Source organism: Oryza glaberrima, chromosome 7, assembly GCF_000147395.1.
Source record: "Oryza glaberrima chromosome 7, OglaRS2, whole genome shotgun sequence".
Taxonomy (NCBI): domain Eukaryota; kingdom Viridiplantae; phylum Streptophyta; class Magnoliopsida; order Poales; family Poaceae; genus Oryza; species Oryza glaberrima.
The window spans coordinates 23,244,515-23,263,505 of record NC_068332.1 but is presented as its reverse complement, the minus strand read 5'-3'; the positions used below and the strand labels follow the sequence as shown (position 1 = coordinate 23,263,505).

Below are 18,991 nucleotides of genomic sequence, written 5' to 3'. Positions count from 1 at the left end.
TCCAATGGACCTACTAGCAACTCCGGCCCACCATCCTCCTCCATCCTTGTGACTCCAGCGCCATACTCGTCATCCGCGTTCACCGCTACCTCCTACGGTCATGCATGTAAGCTTAGCGATCTCCACCCCCTCCTCTCAACTCTAACCCTAAACCCTAACACGTTAGACTATTTCCTGTCATTGAAGCTTTGCTGGAGCTAGGTACGAAAAGGGTCTAGAGGAGGAACTAAGGTCGTTGGAGTATGAATGACGAAGATATAGGCCCCAATTTTTCTATCAACCAAATAGCAATTCTGTACAAAATTACTGACAAAGGAGATTATCACAATTCGATCAATATGAAAAGCTTAGATGACATCTAGACTGTAGCTAGCCGCTTGCCAGAAGCAGAACATAAAAACAACAATAACCAAAAGAAAATCAGAAATGACAACGAGACGAAACGAATGGGCCTCCGAAAAATCAAGCCCAGGCAAGGCCCGTGTGAATTATAATCTATCTCGCATCGCATCGTCAGTCTCGAGTCTCGGAAATCGTTCGTCGGCGGCGGCGGTCGAGACGATGCCGGCGACGGAGGCGACGCTGACAAGCCGGTACGGCGCCTACTACGCCAGGGCCACCATGGCGCGCAACATCCTCGCCCCCGTCGCCGGCACGCTGCGCGGCCACCCGTCGGAGCTCCACCGCCGCTGCATCCTCGTCCGCTGCCTCCTCTCCTGCACCGTCCCAGGTGAACTGTGCGACATGTTCGACATGTTCGCCTCCATCGAGGCCATCGCCGTCTCCGGCGGCCTGGGCATGGCCGTCGTCGTCTTCGGGGTCGCCGTCGCGGACTGCATGAGCGCGGCAGTGCTCCGCACAGGGGCGGGGTTCTTCGAGCCCGTCCCACCTCTCCACCTCGGCCCGCCGCTCGTCCTCGCCGCCGCCATGGACATCAAGGTGAGTCTAATTTGAAAATTCGAATTGAACGGACCCTGCAGGTCATCAAAGATCAGATCCGATCCGATCCGATTTTGATTTGAATTGAGTGACTAGACTAATTAATCCGATGGAAGAACACAGTTGGCGCTGCATCCGAGGAGGGCTCCGCCGCACGAGAGCGGCGACGGCGAGGAGGCGATGCGCGTGTCGTGGTTCAGCATGCTGGAGGGCGACAGGAGAGGGCGGCCGGTGAAGGCCACGACGGCGTTCGTCGCGTCCCTGGCGTCGCGGAGGGAAGGGCCGACGCCGGGAGGAGCGGACGGCGGCGAGCCGCGGTACTACGGCACCAGCTACACCTACTGGAGGACGGACGACACCGAGTTCTTCTGCATGGAGGACGCGTCCCGGCGAACCGACGATCTCCGCGATCCGCACAAGATACCTCACAAGATATGGCCTTACCAATACTGGTTTGATTAATCATTTATTTATCCCTCAAAAGGACAAGCTAATGCTTGGTATACTAAGCTGGTATGAAAAATAAAATCGTGGGATATGATTTTATGATCATTTGATTCATTCCTCTCCCAGCATCAATTAGACAGCCGCTTCTTTTCTTCGATAGAAATTACTATGTTTCATGCATTTCATTCAGTCAGTTTTTGTGTTTGTCTGATGTGTGTATGTGTTTTGCTTCAATAACATTACTTTTTTCGCATCAATATATCAGAATGAGAAAAAAATGTTACGCAATGCAATCAGCCAATCAGACCTATGCCCAACAGAAAGAGAGAAAGAAAGAAAAAAAAATAAAAGCTGCAACTAGATAAAGGAAAGAAAAAACAACTAGAAAAAGAAGATGGATTCTAATATCTCGGGTGGACGTCCACCCATTTTTTTATACCAACTAAATGATTTTGAAAAAAATTCAAAAAAAATTACAAGATATATTAATGTGTAATATATCACTTCACAAACATGCAAGTTCAAACTCTAAACAGTGGGAGGGTACGGTAATATTACTAGCTATCTCACTTCACTATGAACACGTACTTCATGCCTATCATGGATTGTGGTTGTTGCCAGTTTGGATCAGTATCTATACTTGTAAGTGTTCAAGTCTTTTTATTCATTGGTGTACTTGATCCTGATGATATGCCAAGATTGGGCGGAGCCAGGTGCGAGGCAGCTTAGGCTCAAGCCCCACACCTGACAAAAAAATTGCATTAGCATAGTGCTAACTTTGAATTGAGCTCTATACTTGAGATATTCATATCTTGGCATTGACGAAGAGTGGTAGGAGATGATAGGCTGAGGAGGAGATGGAGGAGGGGAGGGCGGAAGTTTAATAGGTATTTCCAGCCTCACCTCCTTCTCTAGGAAAGTCTTGCCACAACTAGAATTCGAGCACTATCGTTAACAATATATTCAGAGTCCATAACTCATAGCATTAGTGTGTGCCACATTTCGTACTATGTTTTTTATAGGACAATGGAGCAAATCCACAATGTCATATAGTAAATTTTCCCGTATATGTAGTTTAGATTACTTGTGTGGTTCTTAGAATGTTCCTTTTGTATGCTTAGAACAATATATCATTTCATTTGAGTCGCCATGCTCCCGTGTGGGGAAAGGAGAGGGAAGAAAGAAAGAGAGGAGAAAGAGGGAAAAGTCACTGACACGTGGGTCTCACGTGTTGATTCAGCCGGCTAGACCAGGTACGAGCCACATCAATGAAAACCACCCTCAAAATCAGCCGATTTTTGGTTGTTTAAGGCCTTAAGGATTCAAGATATATACCTTAATATGGTTAAGGGATATGAATCATATTGTACTTCAAAGTAGTCAAAGTTGACTGAACTCTCTGAAAATAAGTGTTATTTCTGAATATGGGCTTTGCCGCCAGCCGCCCCAAAATGACTGAACCGGCCCATTTAGCTACGAACGGCCTATAAAGTTTCGGCCCATTTCCACCCAACTCGCAAATAAATAGGTTGTCTTCTTCCTTCCGACTCCCTCCAAGAACTCGCTCGCCATCCCCTCAGCCTCTCTCTCCAAGAAAGCAAGAACCAGTAGCCTCTCCACCAAGATCACGAAGAACCTCTTCCACCACCGAGTGATTCTTTCTCCCCTCTCTTCTTCGCATCCGCCGCCCTGACCGAGCGATTCTTTCTCCCCTCTCTTCTTCGCGTCCGCCGCTATGGACATGGCGCGCGTGCGCGACCTCATCGAGGCGCTCGTGGAGTCTCAACCGATTCTCGCCGAGGACTCCACTTTCTTGCGTCGAGCGCTGGTGGTCGGAGGTGTAAACTCCCTCATATCGCCGGTGCACCTGGAGTCGTTCTTCACCCGCTATGGAGCTGTCATGGCGACTGTCCTGCTACGAGATGCTGCCAGAGGCGAGCGCATCGGCATGCTGGTGTTTTTCGCAGAGAGCGATTGCTTGGAGGCGGCGGAGTCGGAGGCGGCTCGTCCAGGCGCATACCGGACGATTTCCAGGGTACAGACACCGCTCCTCTGCTTTTCTTCCCCCATCCGTTCTTGCCGAAGCATTTCTTGGGTGCGAGATATTGGTCGCAGCGGTGTTCTTGGTGCGATTCTTGCGTGAATTTTTGGTTCTTGGAAACTCTGGGCCATGAAATTGATGTTTCTTTTGAGTTTGAGTTCCCTCGATTTATTCATCTCCGATTCTCTGTTCTGGTTCTGAATCGGTCTCTGCGCTTTGTTCATGTCCAAATTCTCTGTATTTTGGATCTGGATTGGCTTCTGCAGGTGAATGTTCATGTTTCTCCCGCTTTCTTCATGTCCAAATTCTTTCCGTTCTGGTTCTGGATTGGTTTGTACAGGCGAATGCTCATGTTTTCTCCCGCTTTGTTCATGGCCAAATTCTTTCGTTCTGGTTCTGGATTGGTCTGTACAGGCGAATGTTCATGTTTTCTCCCGCTTTGTTCATGTCCAAATTCTTTGTATTGGTCCTCAATTAGTTGCTGCAGGTGCCTGTTCATGTTTCTCCCACATTGTGCATGTCCAAATTCTTTGTATTGGTTCTCAATCAGTTGCAGCAGGTGCCTGTTCATTGTTTCTCCCAAATTGTTCGTTTTCTTGATTCTCTGAATTGGTTCTCGATTAGTTGCTGCAGGTGAATCTTCATGTTTCTCTTGCTTCTTTCCACTTCTGGTGCTCTGAATCTGTTGTTCTTGTAGGTTGATGACGAGATTCTGCATAATTCGGTAGAGCTTGTGAAGGATGCAGCCGACCAGCAGAGCCGGCGGAGCTCCACCGCCGAGGCATTCCGCCGAATGGTTCCCTGGCGATATCTGGAGGCAGACGCCCAGGAGGACATCAACTTGCGGTGCCTGCTGCTGAGGATGGGGGCAAGGAGCACGGCTACACCCGGATATCTGTACGGCGTCGCGAGGTCAGAGTTGGCAGCGAGCGGCAGAGCGTGCGCGGTGGTGGCTTACTACTCGAGCAGGATGGCCATGGTGGTGTTCGACGAGTCCAGGGACATCGAGCGATGCGGCAGCAGGTCCGCGGAGCTGGTCGCCTTCCACCTCGGCCTCTACGATTCGGGGCTCTTCCCCTTGGTCGCGGACGGCGCCGGCGGCCATGGCGTGGTGACGCGGGACCTCCTCCCGCTGTTCTGCCTCTCGCCGGACTTCCTCGGCCGCGTCGTCCTTCTCCGGGGACCCGGCATCGCCGAGCTCGACGCCGGCGAGGCGTGCCGTCGCGTGGAGGAGCTCCACCCGGTGGAGGCGCTCCTGGTGCACCGCGGCGACCGGCTCGCGGTGGTCGTGGTGCGCAGCCGCGGCGACGCCCGCGCGCTGATGGCGGAGTCCGGCGAGTTCTGGAGGCGCGCCTGCGGGCCGCATCCGATCACTGCCCAGCTCATCGACGACCCGTCCCCGGCGTTCATGCCTCGGCCATTGTTGTACCCGGAGGTGGTGAACTTGGCGGTCGCTCGCGCCCACAGAAGGATGGATCGGTGCACACTGGATGATCTCCATGGATTAGGCCGGGGATTGGTCGAGCTCGAATCACTCCGGCCATCTTCATCTGTTCGTCAGGGCAACCTCGCACGCCGGGGCTTCATCCTGCTGGGCTTACACCAAGACATGACAGAGGATTACCTGATGCAATACTTCGGTGACGTCGAGAGCTGCGTCGTGTACATGGCCAAGAGGGCGGCTCTGGTCATCTTCTCCACCCCAGAAGCTGCAGCCAGAGCACTGAGGACGCCCATGGCGGATGGTCGCAGCCGGGATACGCCGCGAGACGATCAGGTGGTGGACTATCTGCTTCTGCTCCAGTATACCATGCTGAGGGTAGACGACCCACTAGCTCATGAAGACGCCCAGCCTCTGATTCCGGCCAATTATGTCCTCCCTCCTTAGAGTAGACCGGTGTGTGTGCAACTGTAGGTTTCAGCCTTTGGTTATGTTCATTCATTCATTCGTTCATTCATTCGGGTTCTTTGATCCTGATATGATCATATCTGTCTCTGAACAGCACTTTTGATGATCGATTGAGTGTGCTCTGTGGTTGCAAAGTTTTGTACTAGCTTTGTGTTGCTGCTACTGTAACCATATTGTCCCTTGCAGTGCAACTTGCTGAAAGAAAAAGAAAAGGAAAGAAATGAAACTTTCAGACTCAATTGCTGCAATTTTTTTTGCTTCTGCAATGACATTCTGAAAATCAGTGTTTAAACAGTAGTACAGTTCTATGTTCATGCTTGATAGTTACAGATTGCAGTTTATGTTTGTGTGTATTGTAGTACAGTTCTACCTGATGTTCATGCCTGATGGTTACATATTGCAGTGTGTGTTTGTGGTGTGTAGGCTTCAAAATTGGGAAATGATACTCATCACCCGAAGTATTTTCAGATTTCCGGTAAAGATGTGTGGTACAGTTGTTACTTAATGTTCATGCGTGAGCGTGATGGTTACAGATTGTAATGTGTCTGTATGTTGTGTGTAGGCTGTGAAAAATGTGAAAATAGTACTCATCACAGAAGTAGTTTCAGACTTTCAGTAAAGATGATGATTTGAGACAATCTGTTGTACTAACTGAAATGAAAGGGGGAAAAAGAAGAGAAACTTGAAGGTGCAGCGTTACCTCAATGATCGGTGGAATTTGGACGCCTTAAAATCTTGTCATGATCCTTCCGGGAGCGCTTCCTGTTGTGTACTTGTGTGATCACAAATTCTGAAATCTCCATCTTGAGTGCCATCAAAGATTCTGAAAATCTCTATCCTGAGTGCCAGTGGTTTGGTGTTGAACATGAACTATCCCAGATTCTAAAATCACTTTATCTCTTGCCGTCGACCAAGAAGATGAAGTTGTCCGACGAGTGAGGCAGTGTGCTGGAGATTGGGGATGCCAGTAGCTATTCTGGGGTGTTGAAAACGTTCTTATTATGTGTTTCCCGTGTGATCGCTAAAGTTCAATTTTTAAACCTAAATTTTGAAATTTGAAATCCACAAATGGATTCTCCGTTTAGGATTAGTTTTATGTCCTCTTTGGTACCAACAGGATCCGTGGCGCAATGGTAGCGCGTCTGACTCCAGATCAGAAGGTTGCGTGTTCGATTCACGTCGGGTTCAATACCCCGATCCTTTCGGATCCCTTTTTTTTCTTTCTGTTCCGTATTAACTCTTTTTGGGCCCAATTTTATAGAGGCCCAATAAAGGTCCAATTTTACCTTATATTCCATTGAAGGCCCATTATTCACAAAGCCCAGGAAGCCGACAACCTGAGGTCTATTCTTTATAAAGCCCAGGAGGCCCACCACATCGACCGCCTCCAGACCAAAACCCTTAACCCACTTCTCGAACCTTCTCCGCCTCTCCTCTCTTCCTCCCCACCTCCGTCTCCTCTCTTCCGCACCGGCGAATCCCCAGGCGAGCCTTCTAGAACCTTCGATTGCTCGGGCGGGCCTCCTCCTCCGCGAGCCGCAGCCATGGCGACCGTCATGCAGAAGATCAAGGACATCGAGGACGAGGTAACGAGCTCCCCTTCTTTAGGGCCAGCGTGCCCCGCCCCGCCGCCCTCCGACGATCCGTAGCTGTCGCGGATAGATTTGCTGCTCTCGAGGGTAGTAGTGGTTGGGGTTGCGGTTTTGGTTGCTTCGTCTCGAGCTGAATTGGTTTGATGCTGTTTTGTGCTGGCGTGATGTGTGCTAGTTTTGGTGGTTTGGACGGTAGATTAGGTCAGGGAAGTTATGGCTCGTGGATTGGAAGCAGCATATCATGATTTTTTTTAGTATTAGTATTAGTCCAGAACTGTTAGGTACTTAGGTTTTAACTGCGAGCGGCATGCGATGTAGTGGGCTTGTGGCTTTGAGCTGCTCTAATTCAATGAAATGTTACTGTTCATACACTTGTGCTTGGTGAAGGTCGGAGACAAGTTAGACTTGGGGCAGCATTCCAGTCTCGAGGCTGGGCTATATCATTTTCTTACCTAGTTTATATTCGTATGGTTTGGGGAATTATTGGTTGTAATTTGGAGTATTGCTAGATCTAATAGACACATTTTGAGGGTAGTAGTGATTTGAAATGTTGGAGGTGGTTGTGTCGTCATTTGTATATGATGCTGGAACCCTGTATATCTGTGAGATGCAGTGTTGTCTGTGATTTGGGGATAGTTCTGTTTCTTCATTAATTATGATTGAGAATTTCAGAGATTCCGTAACTGTTGTTGGAATGTAGCTAGGGCTAGGGTATTGAATGTTTTGTGTGGTCAATAATGGTAAGGGTACAGGAAATCGATGATATTTCACTTATTCACTAGACTTGATCTGAGTCATTTTTCTGTTGTGATTCAGTGGTCTTTTGTCAAAGGCTGCATACTACAGGTGCAAGTGCATAGATTGCTTTAGTTGCATCTTGCATTTGCATGGTGATGATTTAGTACCATGGTACCTTTCTAGTTATACATATAGTTGTTATCTTGGTTCATAATTAGCAGCAATAACATTTTTTTATCATGAGCAACACTACCATAAGTGTTATGCCATTTGAGAAACTGAGAATTGAATGACTGGAAAAATGGATAGGAACATGTCTAATAGTAAACGAAACAGCTGGTGCGTCCACTTTCTAATCCCTTTGCTGATGTTCGTGGCTTTTCTTTGACTTGATAGATGGCAAGGACGCAGAAGAACAAGGCCACTGCACACCATCTTGGTCTTCTGAAGGTAATGTGAACTCCATCCATCTTTAATTTAAAATGCTAGTAGTATGTCTGCTGTTGTATTAAAATCCTAAGAAATTGGCCCATGGGCAGTTTAGCTATTTCCGGTTCACAATAAGTTATGCCTTCATGCTTCTGAGTATATCTTGCCTACTTCATGATCAAACTTATGCATCTGCTGAATTCCGTTAGTTCAATTAAATCAGTAGCATGGTTATATTACCTTTCCCTGTGCATGAACCTTAGTATAAAACTGCTGTATGAGGTTCTATGCCATTCCACAATAATATATGACACTTTGGTAAGAGTTTTTTGCATTTAAGGTAAAAAGTGCTTGAAAGGATGGTCATAAGTTCCATCCTCAGGACCTAGACAAATTATTTCATTGTTCTGTGTGTTAATTTCACATATGCTTGCTACTAGAACCTGTGTACTTTTTGTTTAGTTTAATCTGCCACTTCTACAAATTCTTGTCTTTTTCCTAACTGTTCTCCTCTTATCAGGCTAAACTTGCAAAATTACGCCGTGAGTTGCTGACTCCTACATCCAAAGGTGGTGGTGGCGGTGCTGGCGAGGGATTTGATGTGACAAAAAGTGGAGATGCACGTGTTGGTTTGGTGGGCTTTCCTTCAGTTGGAAAATCAACATTGTTGAACAAGCTGACAGGAACATTTTCAGAGGTGCTGTACGAATGCTATCTACATATTCATTTACGAGGATCTTCCCCCACTTAGCTGAGCACCCTTTGTATTAGATAAACACACGCACACATTTTTATGCCTCTACTGTGTCCGTCTTTTATTCATCAATTTCATGGATATGTTTAAGTAGTTTTCATATTTGGATATTCCAAGTGGCCAAGTCGGTTTTTCCTACAACTATTGCCGAGTTTGTATACTATAATGGCGTGGTCTTACGAACCTGTCCCTGTTGTTGATTCAACAGGTTGCAGCCTACGAATTCACAACTTTAACATGTATTCCTGGAGTTATAATGTACAAAGGGGCTAAAATCCAGGTAATTATTTACTCTCATAAAGTAAGATACATGCCTGAGCTTATCCGCTCTTGGTTGATAACTAGCATTTCTTTTTCAGCTTTTAGATCTTCCAGGAATCATTGAGGGTGCTAAAGATGGAAAGGGTAGAGGAAGGCAGGTAATATGTTCTTCTCTCTCAGTTTTGAATTGGTACTAATGCTATTGGAATTGTATATTCTTTTGCACTGTGTAACATTTGTTTTTCTGACTCTCTTTGTTTAAAATTGCCATGAGTCATGTGGTATATATGAACAATTTATTGTTTGCAAGATTTCTTATGCAACCTTTATAGGAATCACCTGACTAGCACTTGTCTCTTGTATAAATCATCTAGGCAGCTGTATGTACTCACAGAAGTGCACTGTCACTTCTCATGATAATATTTGTTTAAAAAGAAGGAAATGTATTCTGTATAATAGTGGCATTTTATCAATTGGTATGTGATTTCCACTTTCTGGTTAACAATGCAGAACTTCCTTAAATGTATATGTGATGGAAATCAGACTAGTTGTTAGATATGCTCTTGAATGTTTTGAAGGCTGAATGAGCTTTTCATCTTGAACATGCAATACTGCAATTTAAGTGAACATTATCTGTACCATGCATGTTGAAGTTATCTAACTTTTGCACGCCTAACAATGTGGCAGCAAGGTTCTATTTATCCTTTTAATTTAATGATACCGTGTTTCACTAAGAAAAAATCAGTATTTTTTTAGGAGTCAAATCTCACATGCTTTAGATATCGTCACATCGAACCCAAGGACTTCTCTCCCTATATCAAATATTAATATTATATGCAATAATTAAGCATATTTTTGTTGTTTGTCAGGAAGTTATGCTGTTTCTCCTTCTAGTCTGATAGATAGCTTACATGTTTTTCAGGTTATCAGCACAGCAAGGACATGCAATGTCATTCTGATTGTTCTTGATGCCATTAAGCCAATAACCCATAAGCGGCTTATTGAGAAGGAGCTTGAGGGATTTGGCATTAGGTATGTTTTGACTTCCTTTTGGGTAGAAGATGTTTCAGCGGTGTTTGCCATACTATACAAAACTTGCTAAGGGTGCGTTCAGCAGTGAGAGTTCCCAACTTTACTCTCTCGTTTTCAGCGCGCACGTTTCTCGAACTGCTAAACGGTGTGTTCTTTGCAAAAAAAATATGTAGGAAAGTTGCTTTAAAAAATCATATTAATCTATTTTTAAAGCATTTTTAAGCTGAAACTCAATTAATTATGTGCTAATAATCCTTCGCTTAGTTTTCCGTGCTGGGAGGCAATGTTGGGAATCTTGCCAACCTAAATAGCTTTTGTTTTTTCATTCTTGTCTGCTCGCCTCTGTCACCATGCACAAATAGAATCAAACAAATTTATATGGCACCATTCATCTTAGTTTTCGTCGGTGTGTCATTCATCCAATTTTTTGAAGAGTAACTGCGCCTACTGGATCATGGGAAACTCAAGAAGTCAAGATGCTATGTCCACCCTTGCTCACTACTAGTTCATTTCACTCTCAAGAGTTCTTTTAGGCCATGCTATCTTGCCTGCTGAAAGAAGGCTGATGTTTAATCTTCATGAACCCTGTATCAAATGATAGGTTGAACAAGGCACCCCCCAATTTGACATTTAGAAGAAAGGACAAGGGTGGCATCAATTTTACATCAACTGTGACGAACACAAACTTGGATCTTGAAACAGTAAAAGCAATCTGCAGTGAGTACAGGATACACAATGCTGACGTCTCCCTTAGATATGATGCAACAGCAGATGATCTCATAGATGTGATCGAGGGAAGCAGAATTTACATGCCTTGCATCTATGTTGTTAATAAGATTGATCAGATAACACTCGAAGAGCTGGAAATCTTGGATAAACTTCCCCACTACTGCCCAATTAGGTGAGAATTTAATTGACATCTTTTGTTGTGCTTTATTCCATTCATTTTGCTCCAACAAGTAAAGCAGACTCTCCCTTTCCTTTTATTTTTCCACAGTGCTCATCTTGAGTGGAATCTCGATGGTCTTCTAGAGATGATCTGGGAATACCTGGATTTGGTTAGGATATACACAAAACCGAAAGGTTTAAACCCAGATTATGAGGACCCTGTAATCGTATCCTCTAAGAAGAAAACAGTGGAAGACTTCTGCAACAGAATCCACAAGGACATGGTGAAACAATTTAAATAGTGAGTATCTTCATTTGTATCTTGTCTGAATATTTTTGTCCCTGTTATCCATCTGTGTGGCTAACTTCACAAAACCTGCAGTGCATTGGTGTGGGGTTCTAGCGTGAAGCATAAGCCTCAGAGAGTTGGCAAGGTAGGCATTCTTCAACTACTACCATGTTTCGCTGCCATGATCTATCTTTTTTTAGGGGATATCCCCAAATATTAATTTGGGAGGCTTTGTGCAGGAACATGAGCTTGAGGATGAGGACGTTGTCCAGATCATCAAGAAAGTTTAGGTATATTGTAGTGGTCACGTTCTGCAAACCTGGAAGGAGGTATGAGCTACGAGAATTTTGAGAAGCAGTCACTTTTACTGCATGTTATTTTGCTAGCTATGATGCCCATAGATGATTGGCTGTTCACATGAACGTTTCAATGCAATCAAATGTAGACGGACAGATTTTCCTTCTGTCAAGTTAGCCTTGTAATTGTGATCTTTGTCTGATCTCCCTGTTGCTATATATATGGTGAGTCACCGATGAACACAGCAGTTGAACACGTGGAAAGATGCTTTGCTTATCTTCAGAAAGATGAAAGATGATTCCCATGCTACAAGTGTCCCAGTTATGATTGCTATTAGCCATTATATTGAGATGGCCAATAACAAATTCATTTTTTTTTAATGACGAAGAACGTGAGGGCGACTTGGATATTAATTGTTCGACGATTATTATATCGAATCGTATAAAGATGACTTGGCTGTTGATGCCATTGTCGCAATGTTATCTGTAATATATTTGTCATTATAAATGCACGAATCTTATCTGCAACGGAGGCGATGATCTGTATTACAGCAAGTATCCAACAAACTGGAAGGGTGTACGGAACATCGCTTTTCCGTTGCATGTGACAATGCTGTCATATTGCGAGCAGCTGATTGGCGAAACGGGCTGTTCCAGCATGTCCTCCTTTAATTATTTGGCTTGCGAAACATGACGGCCACTGCGTGTAGATCTCTTATTGTTTACCGCTTGCTTGGCGAGATATATTCCTGTAATGCTCCTTATTTCGATCAGTTTCATCTGCCAGCTGACTTTAACCTGTCGATGTCCCCTGAGATCATGGAAGATTGGAAGTTAGGGCAGTCCTAGTGTAGACATAATTGGTATAGTGTCTATTTATCATTCACATCATCTTTAGTACAAGATCAACTCCTCCAAGGCACACAGCCACACAGTACTATTTCAATAAATAGACTAATTACTTTTTTATAAAAAAATCAACAGGTTAATTTAATAGCATCCCTCTCTTACCATCCATGTGACTTAGCGTATTGGTGGCTCTTGCATGTGATCCAGGTCTTCCTTTCTCCTCTTAATTCAAGTGACCCTCACTAGTTAGAGCATTGGTAATGATCTTACAGCTCATGTGATCCTTGGACATAAATACAGTTCTGGAGCAGTTGACTTGCTATAAATCTATTGTCAATTGCGTAGAAGGTTAATTTTGGATGTAGAGGCTGGATTGATTTTAACTATCAAAGAAAAAGAACTGCGTAAGAAGCTAATAGGAGGATTACATGGCTACACCACAATTTAGAGTCTCCTAAACTAAATCTGAAATTACTTGTGCCATTGTTGCCACCACTGTCACATGTGCCTTTATTGCCACCAGGAGTAGTGCTTTGTATGTTACGAGTACAAGCCTTTTCAAGTTTTATTTTAGTTAAATTTATTTAGTTTTGATCAAGTTTATAGAAAAATTTAGCAACATCTATAACACTAAATTAGTTTCATTTCATTAAATATAACATTGCATATATTTTGGTAATATGTTTATTTTTTTTGTTGGAATTATTACTATATTTCTTTTACAAGCTTAAAAAAGTTTAACTAAAAAAATAAAGTGATTTATAATATAAAAAACGGAGCAAATACTTGTTTATTTATTTATGCTTGTGTGATTTTACCATATCACTTTGGTGGTGTCACCTCAGTTGACCAGCTTCTTGTTGATTGGCGAAAAATACCATTATACTTATAGCTAGTTCATAATCTTCTAGTATTATACTTGCTCTAATAGAATAGAATCTCGTTAAAACTTCAAAGAAGATATAAAAAAACTTATTAAAGATAATAGGATCATATAATATGTTTGGTACCGTCTAACTAATCAACATACTAATTGTTGTTTTCGTAGGAAGCACATTTGACGTGGTGGTGAAATTCTAAGCAATTTCACTCAACAAGTTAATAGAACATGATTTTTTTTGTGTAATAATACTAATAAATAATAAAAGAAAAGGAATTACACATCTCTTCCTCCGGTTACTTTCTTTAGGAAAAAAAAAACCACAATGTTAATTACTGGGAGCAAAAATGTTCCTCCCTAATTAACAAGGAATATCCGCAAGCAATAAAGGGGAAGGAGGTGAGATGAAGGCCTACCTTTTGATTGGGATTTGCTCTTGAATCTGCTTCCAAACCATCAATTCATCATCCATCTCTTCCAGTCTTCCTTGGCATTCTCCTGGGAAAAAAAAAATCAGAAAAGAAAGAAAAAAATCTCTTGTACTCTCCTCGATTCTGCAATTTCTGTTTGGTTGTCCCAACAAAAATCCCCCAATTCTCCCCAAGAACAGGAACACGACGCTGTTCCTGTCCCCTAGATCTGCGTGGAGGCGGCGAGAAAAACCTCAATCCGGCACAAGGGGCTTGTGGCTGATACCCCGGAGCGCCGTCTAATTCCAATCTTGGTAGCTGCCGGCGGTGCTTCCGGTGGCCGGAGATGGTGCCGTGGGAAGGGTATGTGAGCGACGAGACGATGGGGACGTTCGCGCCCATCGCGCTGTACTGGGTGTACGCCGGCGGCTACCAGCTGGCGCTGCACCGGCGGCCGCTGGAGCGGTACAGGCTCCACACGCGGGCGGAGGAGGAGGAGAAGAACCTCGTCGCCCTCCCCGCCGTCGTCCGCGGCGTGCTCCTGCAGCAGCTCGTGCAGGCCATCGTCGCCATGATCCTCTTCGTGGTAAGGGATGTTGTGTGGTGATGTTTCAGCTTCTAATTCGAATGACGCTGCCGTGGAGATGAAACTGATTTTAGAAGTTTCAGATATAACACAGCAATGATCAGTGTTGGAATTTCACGCATTCTTTTTTTATCTAGGTCGAGCCATTCATTGAATTGGTTTGCAACCCATTGGGCTCCTTGCTACCATTACTATCTTCAGTGGAAAACCGTTATTTTGCTGTCTTTCTGGTTTTGATTCTTAGATTAGGAAAATTGATGATATTCCACTGTTTAGATGCGTGTTCTAGGATTTGCCAGAGCTGTAGGCATGTCAAGGAGAAATACCCTTTTGCACATTTACTGGTAGATGATATAGTAAATTTTATTTCCAGGCAATTTTGTGCATGGGCAGTTCATTTGCAGACATTATCTCAGCTATCCTTCCTATGGTGTGCGTATATGTTCCATGACTTCTGAAGCTTGACTAATGGACAGCAGCACATTATGGTGTTTGTGCGCAATCTCCGGAATATCCTTAGGGTGGTCATTTGGCTTGTAGGCTCTTAGCTATTTTACCTGCATACAACATTTCTTGTTTTTCGCGTTGTGCATAATAAAGCCATTGAACAATATGTCCTGAAATTGAATTACAGAATTCGTGTTAGACAACTCTTTATTAATGAACCCTTTAGTTAAGGGACTACACTTGATACTCCTGAGAGCTGTACCCATCGCTGTCTTGTTGTGGTGCGATTTAACAGCCAGCATGCCCCTTCATTTTTCAGTGCTCACAAATATTTGGCCTATTCTCTAATTTCATAATGAAACTTACGTGGCCCTTTGATCCTAGGGCTGGATCCCTATAAGCCGTAGGCGTCGCTTTGGCCTGGCATCCAGCACCACCAATACTGCAAGCTGTTCCTGCTGCAAAATAAGTTAACGCCTGTTGAGTACTGCCCGATTCAGGTCCCTGGCATCATGAGAGCCTGGAGGTTATATTTTGTGTCATATATACAACACCTATTGTATGTATAGGTGTGCACCTTTTTTTTTTTGTTTTTGTTGTAATTAAGCCCTAGGCCATGTACATATTACCATGTGATGTTACAGATTGGGAGAAACTGACTTCTATAGCCTACCTCCCATTTCCCTATGCACTGTGTAATGTCATTGTGCTTATGTTTATATTACATTAGCGCTATTTTCCTAGGATGTTGAGGAGTTTCAATAAGCTAAAGCTGTGGTTTGTTTTTCAATGCGTAACTAATCCATCATGCGCCCTTTCTTACCCAGTTATGAATTATTTGCAGGTTACTTCAGATAGTTCAGCAATTGTAGTTCAGCCACCTATCATCATTCAAGCTTTCCAGTTTTTGGTTGCAATGCTTGTCATGGATTCATGGCAGTATTTTGTGCACCGCTACATGCACCAGAACAAATTCCTCTATCGGCATATCCATTCACAACATCATCGGCTGATAGTTCCCTACGCCATTGGGGCTCTCTACAACCATCCATTGGAGGGACTCCTTCTGGACACCGTGGGTGGTGCTATCTCCTTCTTGGTCTCTGGCATGACACCAAGGACTTCCGTGTTCTTCTTCTGTTTTGCTGTCCTCAAGACGGTTGATGATCACTGTGGACTTTGGTTACCGTATAACATCTTCCAGTCCTTGTTCCAAAACAATACTGCCTATCATGATGTTCACCATCAGCTTCAAGGCTCAAAGTACAATTACTCTCAGCCTTTTTTCTCAATCTGGGACAGAATACTGGGGACCCACATGCCCTACAACTTAGTAAGACGGAAGGAAGGCGGTTTTGAAGCAAGACCACTGCGAGACTAGCTTGAACCGATGGAAGTGTATAGAACTCCGGCAACTCAGTGAGATACAATGCTCTACCTCCCTTTCATATGTTTAGAAGCTCATAGGGACCAATCTAACTTCGAAGATGTTGAAGCTGTTCAAGTACTCCCAGATTTTCTTTTTTGCGTCTTGCTGGAAGCAATACGCTAGTCGGGATTTGGGAAGACACTGAAGCTCTTGCGAGATGCTTGTTCTTACACCTGCTGTTAATCTAGTTAGATCGGTCACCTGGAATGTGTGTGGTACTGTATGGTTTGTCTTGATGGCTTTTCTCCTTGTCATGGCTATTTTTTGTGCAGAGCTGGCATTTACATTGCTGTGCAGATAGTGTATTTGGAATCACACTTCTGTATGTACCCCCAATTATTTATGTAACTGAATATCTGGGCATGGTTGGTAACTTCAAAGTTCAAACCAATCTTTATCTACTACTGTATAGTAGTTTGTTTGATCAATTACAGATCAACTTTGATGGTACTCATGTTTCCATTTCTAAGTGTAGCTTTTACAGCTGTTGAAAACCAAAGACCTCCTGAAGCTTAAGCTTGCATGTTGGGTTACATATTGGTTGATCTGGAGTTCATTTCACTTGAGACTTGAGAATGTTTGTGTTTACTATCATAATATTAGTGTTTTGCAACAGGATTTTAATTAAAGATAATTATCATGTCCAATCATTATTTTCTTGCATATAGATTCAGTACTCACGGCTACCACTACTCCCTTCTGAAGGAGTATATGCCCTTGGGACAGTACATCATCTTAGGGATGCAAGCGGGTTGACCCACGAGCTCACTTAAAGGTTAAATAAGTGATAACCCACGGGTTTTCGTGCCGTGGCCTGACTTACCATGCCTCAGGATGCAAGTGGGTCAACCCATAAACCCATTTTTAGATTAAATTAGTAGGTAACTCACAAGTCAGTTGGTGAGTACCCGCTAATTTTGCTTATAAGCGAGCTTGCATGTTAGCCCGCTTGCATCCCTAATCAACATCACTGTCATCCCTAATCTCATCCATCTCTTATCGTTGCAGACGGTTTAATGGGGGATTAAAACGCAAAGCATGGGACCTCTAGCTATTAGCGGCCAAAATAGGGGCCAAAATGCAAATTGGCTCGTTGCATTTGGAGGCCCAAAATCTCAAATTCTCAAGGCTTCTTCCAACCCACGAAGCCCCCCAAAAAAAGCCCAAAACCAGTAGCAGCAGCGGAGCGGGGCGCCGTGGACTGACGGCGACGTCGCCGGAGAAGCGGAGGCGGCGGCGGGCGACGAACGGACGAAGGGGACATCACACCGGCGGCGATGTGATCCCCGCGAGTGATTTGTGCCATCATTGGATGCCACGTCACGCGTCGGCAGTTGGCACGTCGACCCGCGTCGTCTCAATTTATTAAGATAAATTAATTACTACTACGACTCTATACGAGTGGTAAGTAACAGCGAGTCATCGCAGAAAGCATCAGCTCACCTGCGAAGCTTAGATGAGCCCAGGTGTTCTTCTATTTCTACCGGCAAATTCTTTGTCGGCAAAAAAAAATCAAGAGAACACTACACCGAAATGATGATTAAGCAAAATATTATAGCATTTGCATCTCATCTTCTCATTAATCAACCATAGTAGGCTGCAGTATTTTGATTATTTACTATATTGATAAGAACTTTAACACATACAACCAGATTTGGAATTTGTGATTTAATCCCAGATGCAAATTTGTAACTCAATAGTAAACTCATAGATGATAGAAGTGAAGTAATTAATTTATGTGTAGAAGAACACCACCTTATTTCTATTTTGGGAGGGATTATGATCCTATGTACATAGCTAAATGATGAGATTTTAGAGAGGGAGAGAGATCGAGTTGGCGCTAGAACCCGCGGTGGCCGGAGTCGTCGACGTCGTCATCCTGCGAGTAGAACTCGACGATCTCCGACAGGTCGGCGGCGGCTGATTCGTCGTCGTCGTAGCCCAGCATCCCCTTGCTTCCGGCCGCCTGCAGCCACAGCAGGTGCTCGAACAGCATCGCGTCCACGGCGACCGCCACCGCGCCGCCGCGGGTCCGCCGCCCGGCCGCCGCGAGGAGGCGCCGCACCGGCCCGGCCTCCAGCACGGCCGGGTCCACGTGGAACACGCTTCTCTCCCCTTTCGTCGTCCCCACCTCCACCCTAATCACATCCTCCGCCGCGGAGGCGGAGGCGGAGGCGGAGGAGTCGAGGCGCCGGTACCCTCCGCCGCCGCGGCGGGACGCGGAGCGGAGGAAGGTGTAGCAGCCGGCGGAGGACGGACGCGGCGACGGGGCCTCCTCCTCGGCCTCCTCGGCCGCGGCGGCGTGGCCGTGGCGGCGGCGGTGGTGGTGGGGCATCGCCGATTCGGCGGGTTTCGTGGCTTGCGGGAGGAGCGAAGCGATTGCTTTGTGGTGGTGGTGGTGTTTGTGTGGGCGGGTGTGTGCTTCTTTTCTTTTTCTTGGGGTGGGGAGCTTTTTTATGCAGTGGGTTTGGAACTAACGGTCGGCTTACGGGGCAGCTCGGTTTCCTCCCTCGTTCCATATTGGATCATGTGATTTTTGGTTTCTTTTTCCCTTACCTTGGCCTTGATTGTAGTGTGCTTTTTGTTCTTTTGTTTTTTTGAATTTATTACTACCTCCCTCCGTTCCAAATTACATGACGTCCCTTTTTTAAGAAAAAATAAACTCAATAGTTTTGACTAATAATCTTACTAAGTATATCTATACTTAGTATTATGCATGTTATATCATTAGATTCATATTTTTGAACCACTTTCATGTGATGCTAATTTCATATT

The 18,991-nt window shown here is 44.7% G+C and overlaps 4 protein-coding genes and 1 non-coding gene across 5 annotated transcripts; 4 read left to right on the top strand and 1 right to left on the bottom strand.

Moving 5' to 3' along the window:
* Positions 1-505: 505 nt before the first annotated feature.
* LOC127780719 (uncharacterized) lies at positions 506-1,630 on the top strand. The gene is made up of 2 exons (XM_052307677.1): positions 506-939; positions 1,063-1,630. Exons 1-2 carry the CDS (start codon positions 562-564, stop codon positions 1,399-1,401), a joined length of 717 nt encoding a protein of 238 aa, XP_052163637.1. The 5' UTR covers positions 506-561; the 3' UTR covers positions 1,402-1,630.
* A 4,822-nt stretch (positions 1,631-6,452) lies between these two features.
* Positions 6,453-6,524, top strand: TRNAW-CCA (transfer RNA tryptophan (anticodon CCA)). The gene has a single exon. It is a non-coding gene; the product is annotated as a tRNA-Trp (tRNA).
* A 204-nt stretch (positions 6,525-6,728) lies between these two features.
* Positions 6,729-12,093, top strand: LOC127779247 (developmentally-regulated G-protein 3). The gene is made up of 10 exons (XM_052305981.1): positions 6,729-6,922; positions 8,063-8,116; positions 8,616-8,792; positions 9,058-9,129; positions 9,209-9,268; positions 10,033-10,142; positions 10,744-11,043; positions 11,140-11,331; positions 11,413-11,464; positions 11,559-12,093. Exons 1-10 carry the CDS (start codon positions 6,881-6,883, stop codon positions 11,607-11,609), a joined length of 1,110 nt encoding a protein of 369 aa, XP_052161941.1. The 5' UTR covers positions 6,729-6,880; the 3' UTR covers positions 11,610-12,093.
* A 1,595-nt stretch (positions 12,094-13,688) lies between these two features.
* Positions 13,689-16,816, top strand: LOC127779248 (very-long-chain aldehyde decarbonylase GL1-9). The gene is made up of 2 exons (XM_052305982.1): positions 13,689-14,340; positions 15,632-16,816. Exons 1-2 carry the CDS (start codon positions 14,101-14,103, stop codon positions 16,166-16,168), a joined length of 777 nt encoding a protein of 258 aa, XP_052161942.1. The 5' UTR covers positions 13,689-14,100; the 3' UTR covers positions 16,169-16,816.
* A 971-nt stretch (positions 16,817-17,787) lies between these two features.
* LOC127780453 (uncharacterized) lies at positions 17,788-18,625 on the bottom strand. Its single transcript, XM_052307359.1, has one exon. The coding sequence runs from the start codon at positions 18,549-18,551 to the stop codon at positions 18,057-18,059; it is 495 nt and encodes a 164-aa protein (XP_052163319.1). The 5' UTR covers positions 18,552-18,625; the 3' UTR covers positions 17,788-18,056.
* Positions 18,626-18,991: the final 366 nt, after the last annotated feature.

Coding starts and splice junctions, on each gene's coding strand:
- LOC127780719 (XM_052307677.1), top strand. CDS start 562: ATGCCGGCGACGGAGGCGACGCTGACAAGCCGGTACGGCGCCTACTAC. Junction 940..1,062: donor CCGCCGCCATGGACATCAAG/GTGAGTCTAATT, acceptor GGAAGAACACAG/TTGGCGCTGCATCCGAGGAG.
- LOC127779247 (XM_052305981.1), top strand. CDS start 6,881: ATGGCGACCGTCATGCAGAAGATCAAGGACATCGAGGACGAG. Junction 9,130..9,208: donor ACAAAGGGGCTAAAATCCAG/GTAATTATTTAC, acceptor TTTCTTTTTCAG/CTTTTAGATCTTCCAGGAAT. Junction 11,044..11,139: donor CCCCACTACTGCCCAATTAG/GTGAGAATTTAA, acceptor ATTTTTCCACAG/TGCTCATCTTGAGTGGAATC.
- LOC127779248 (XM_052305982.1), top strand. CDS start 14,101: ATGGTGCCGTGGGAAGGGTATGTGAGCGACGAGACGATGGGGACGTTC. Junction 14,341..15,631: donor TCGCCATGATCCTCTTCGTG/GTAAGGGATGTT, acceptor AATTATTTGCAG/GTTACTTCAGATAGTTCAGC.
- LOC127780453 (XM_052307359.1), bottom strand. CDS start 18,551: ATGCCCCACCACCACCGCCGCCGCCACGGCCACGCCGCCGCGGCCGAG.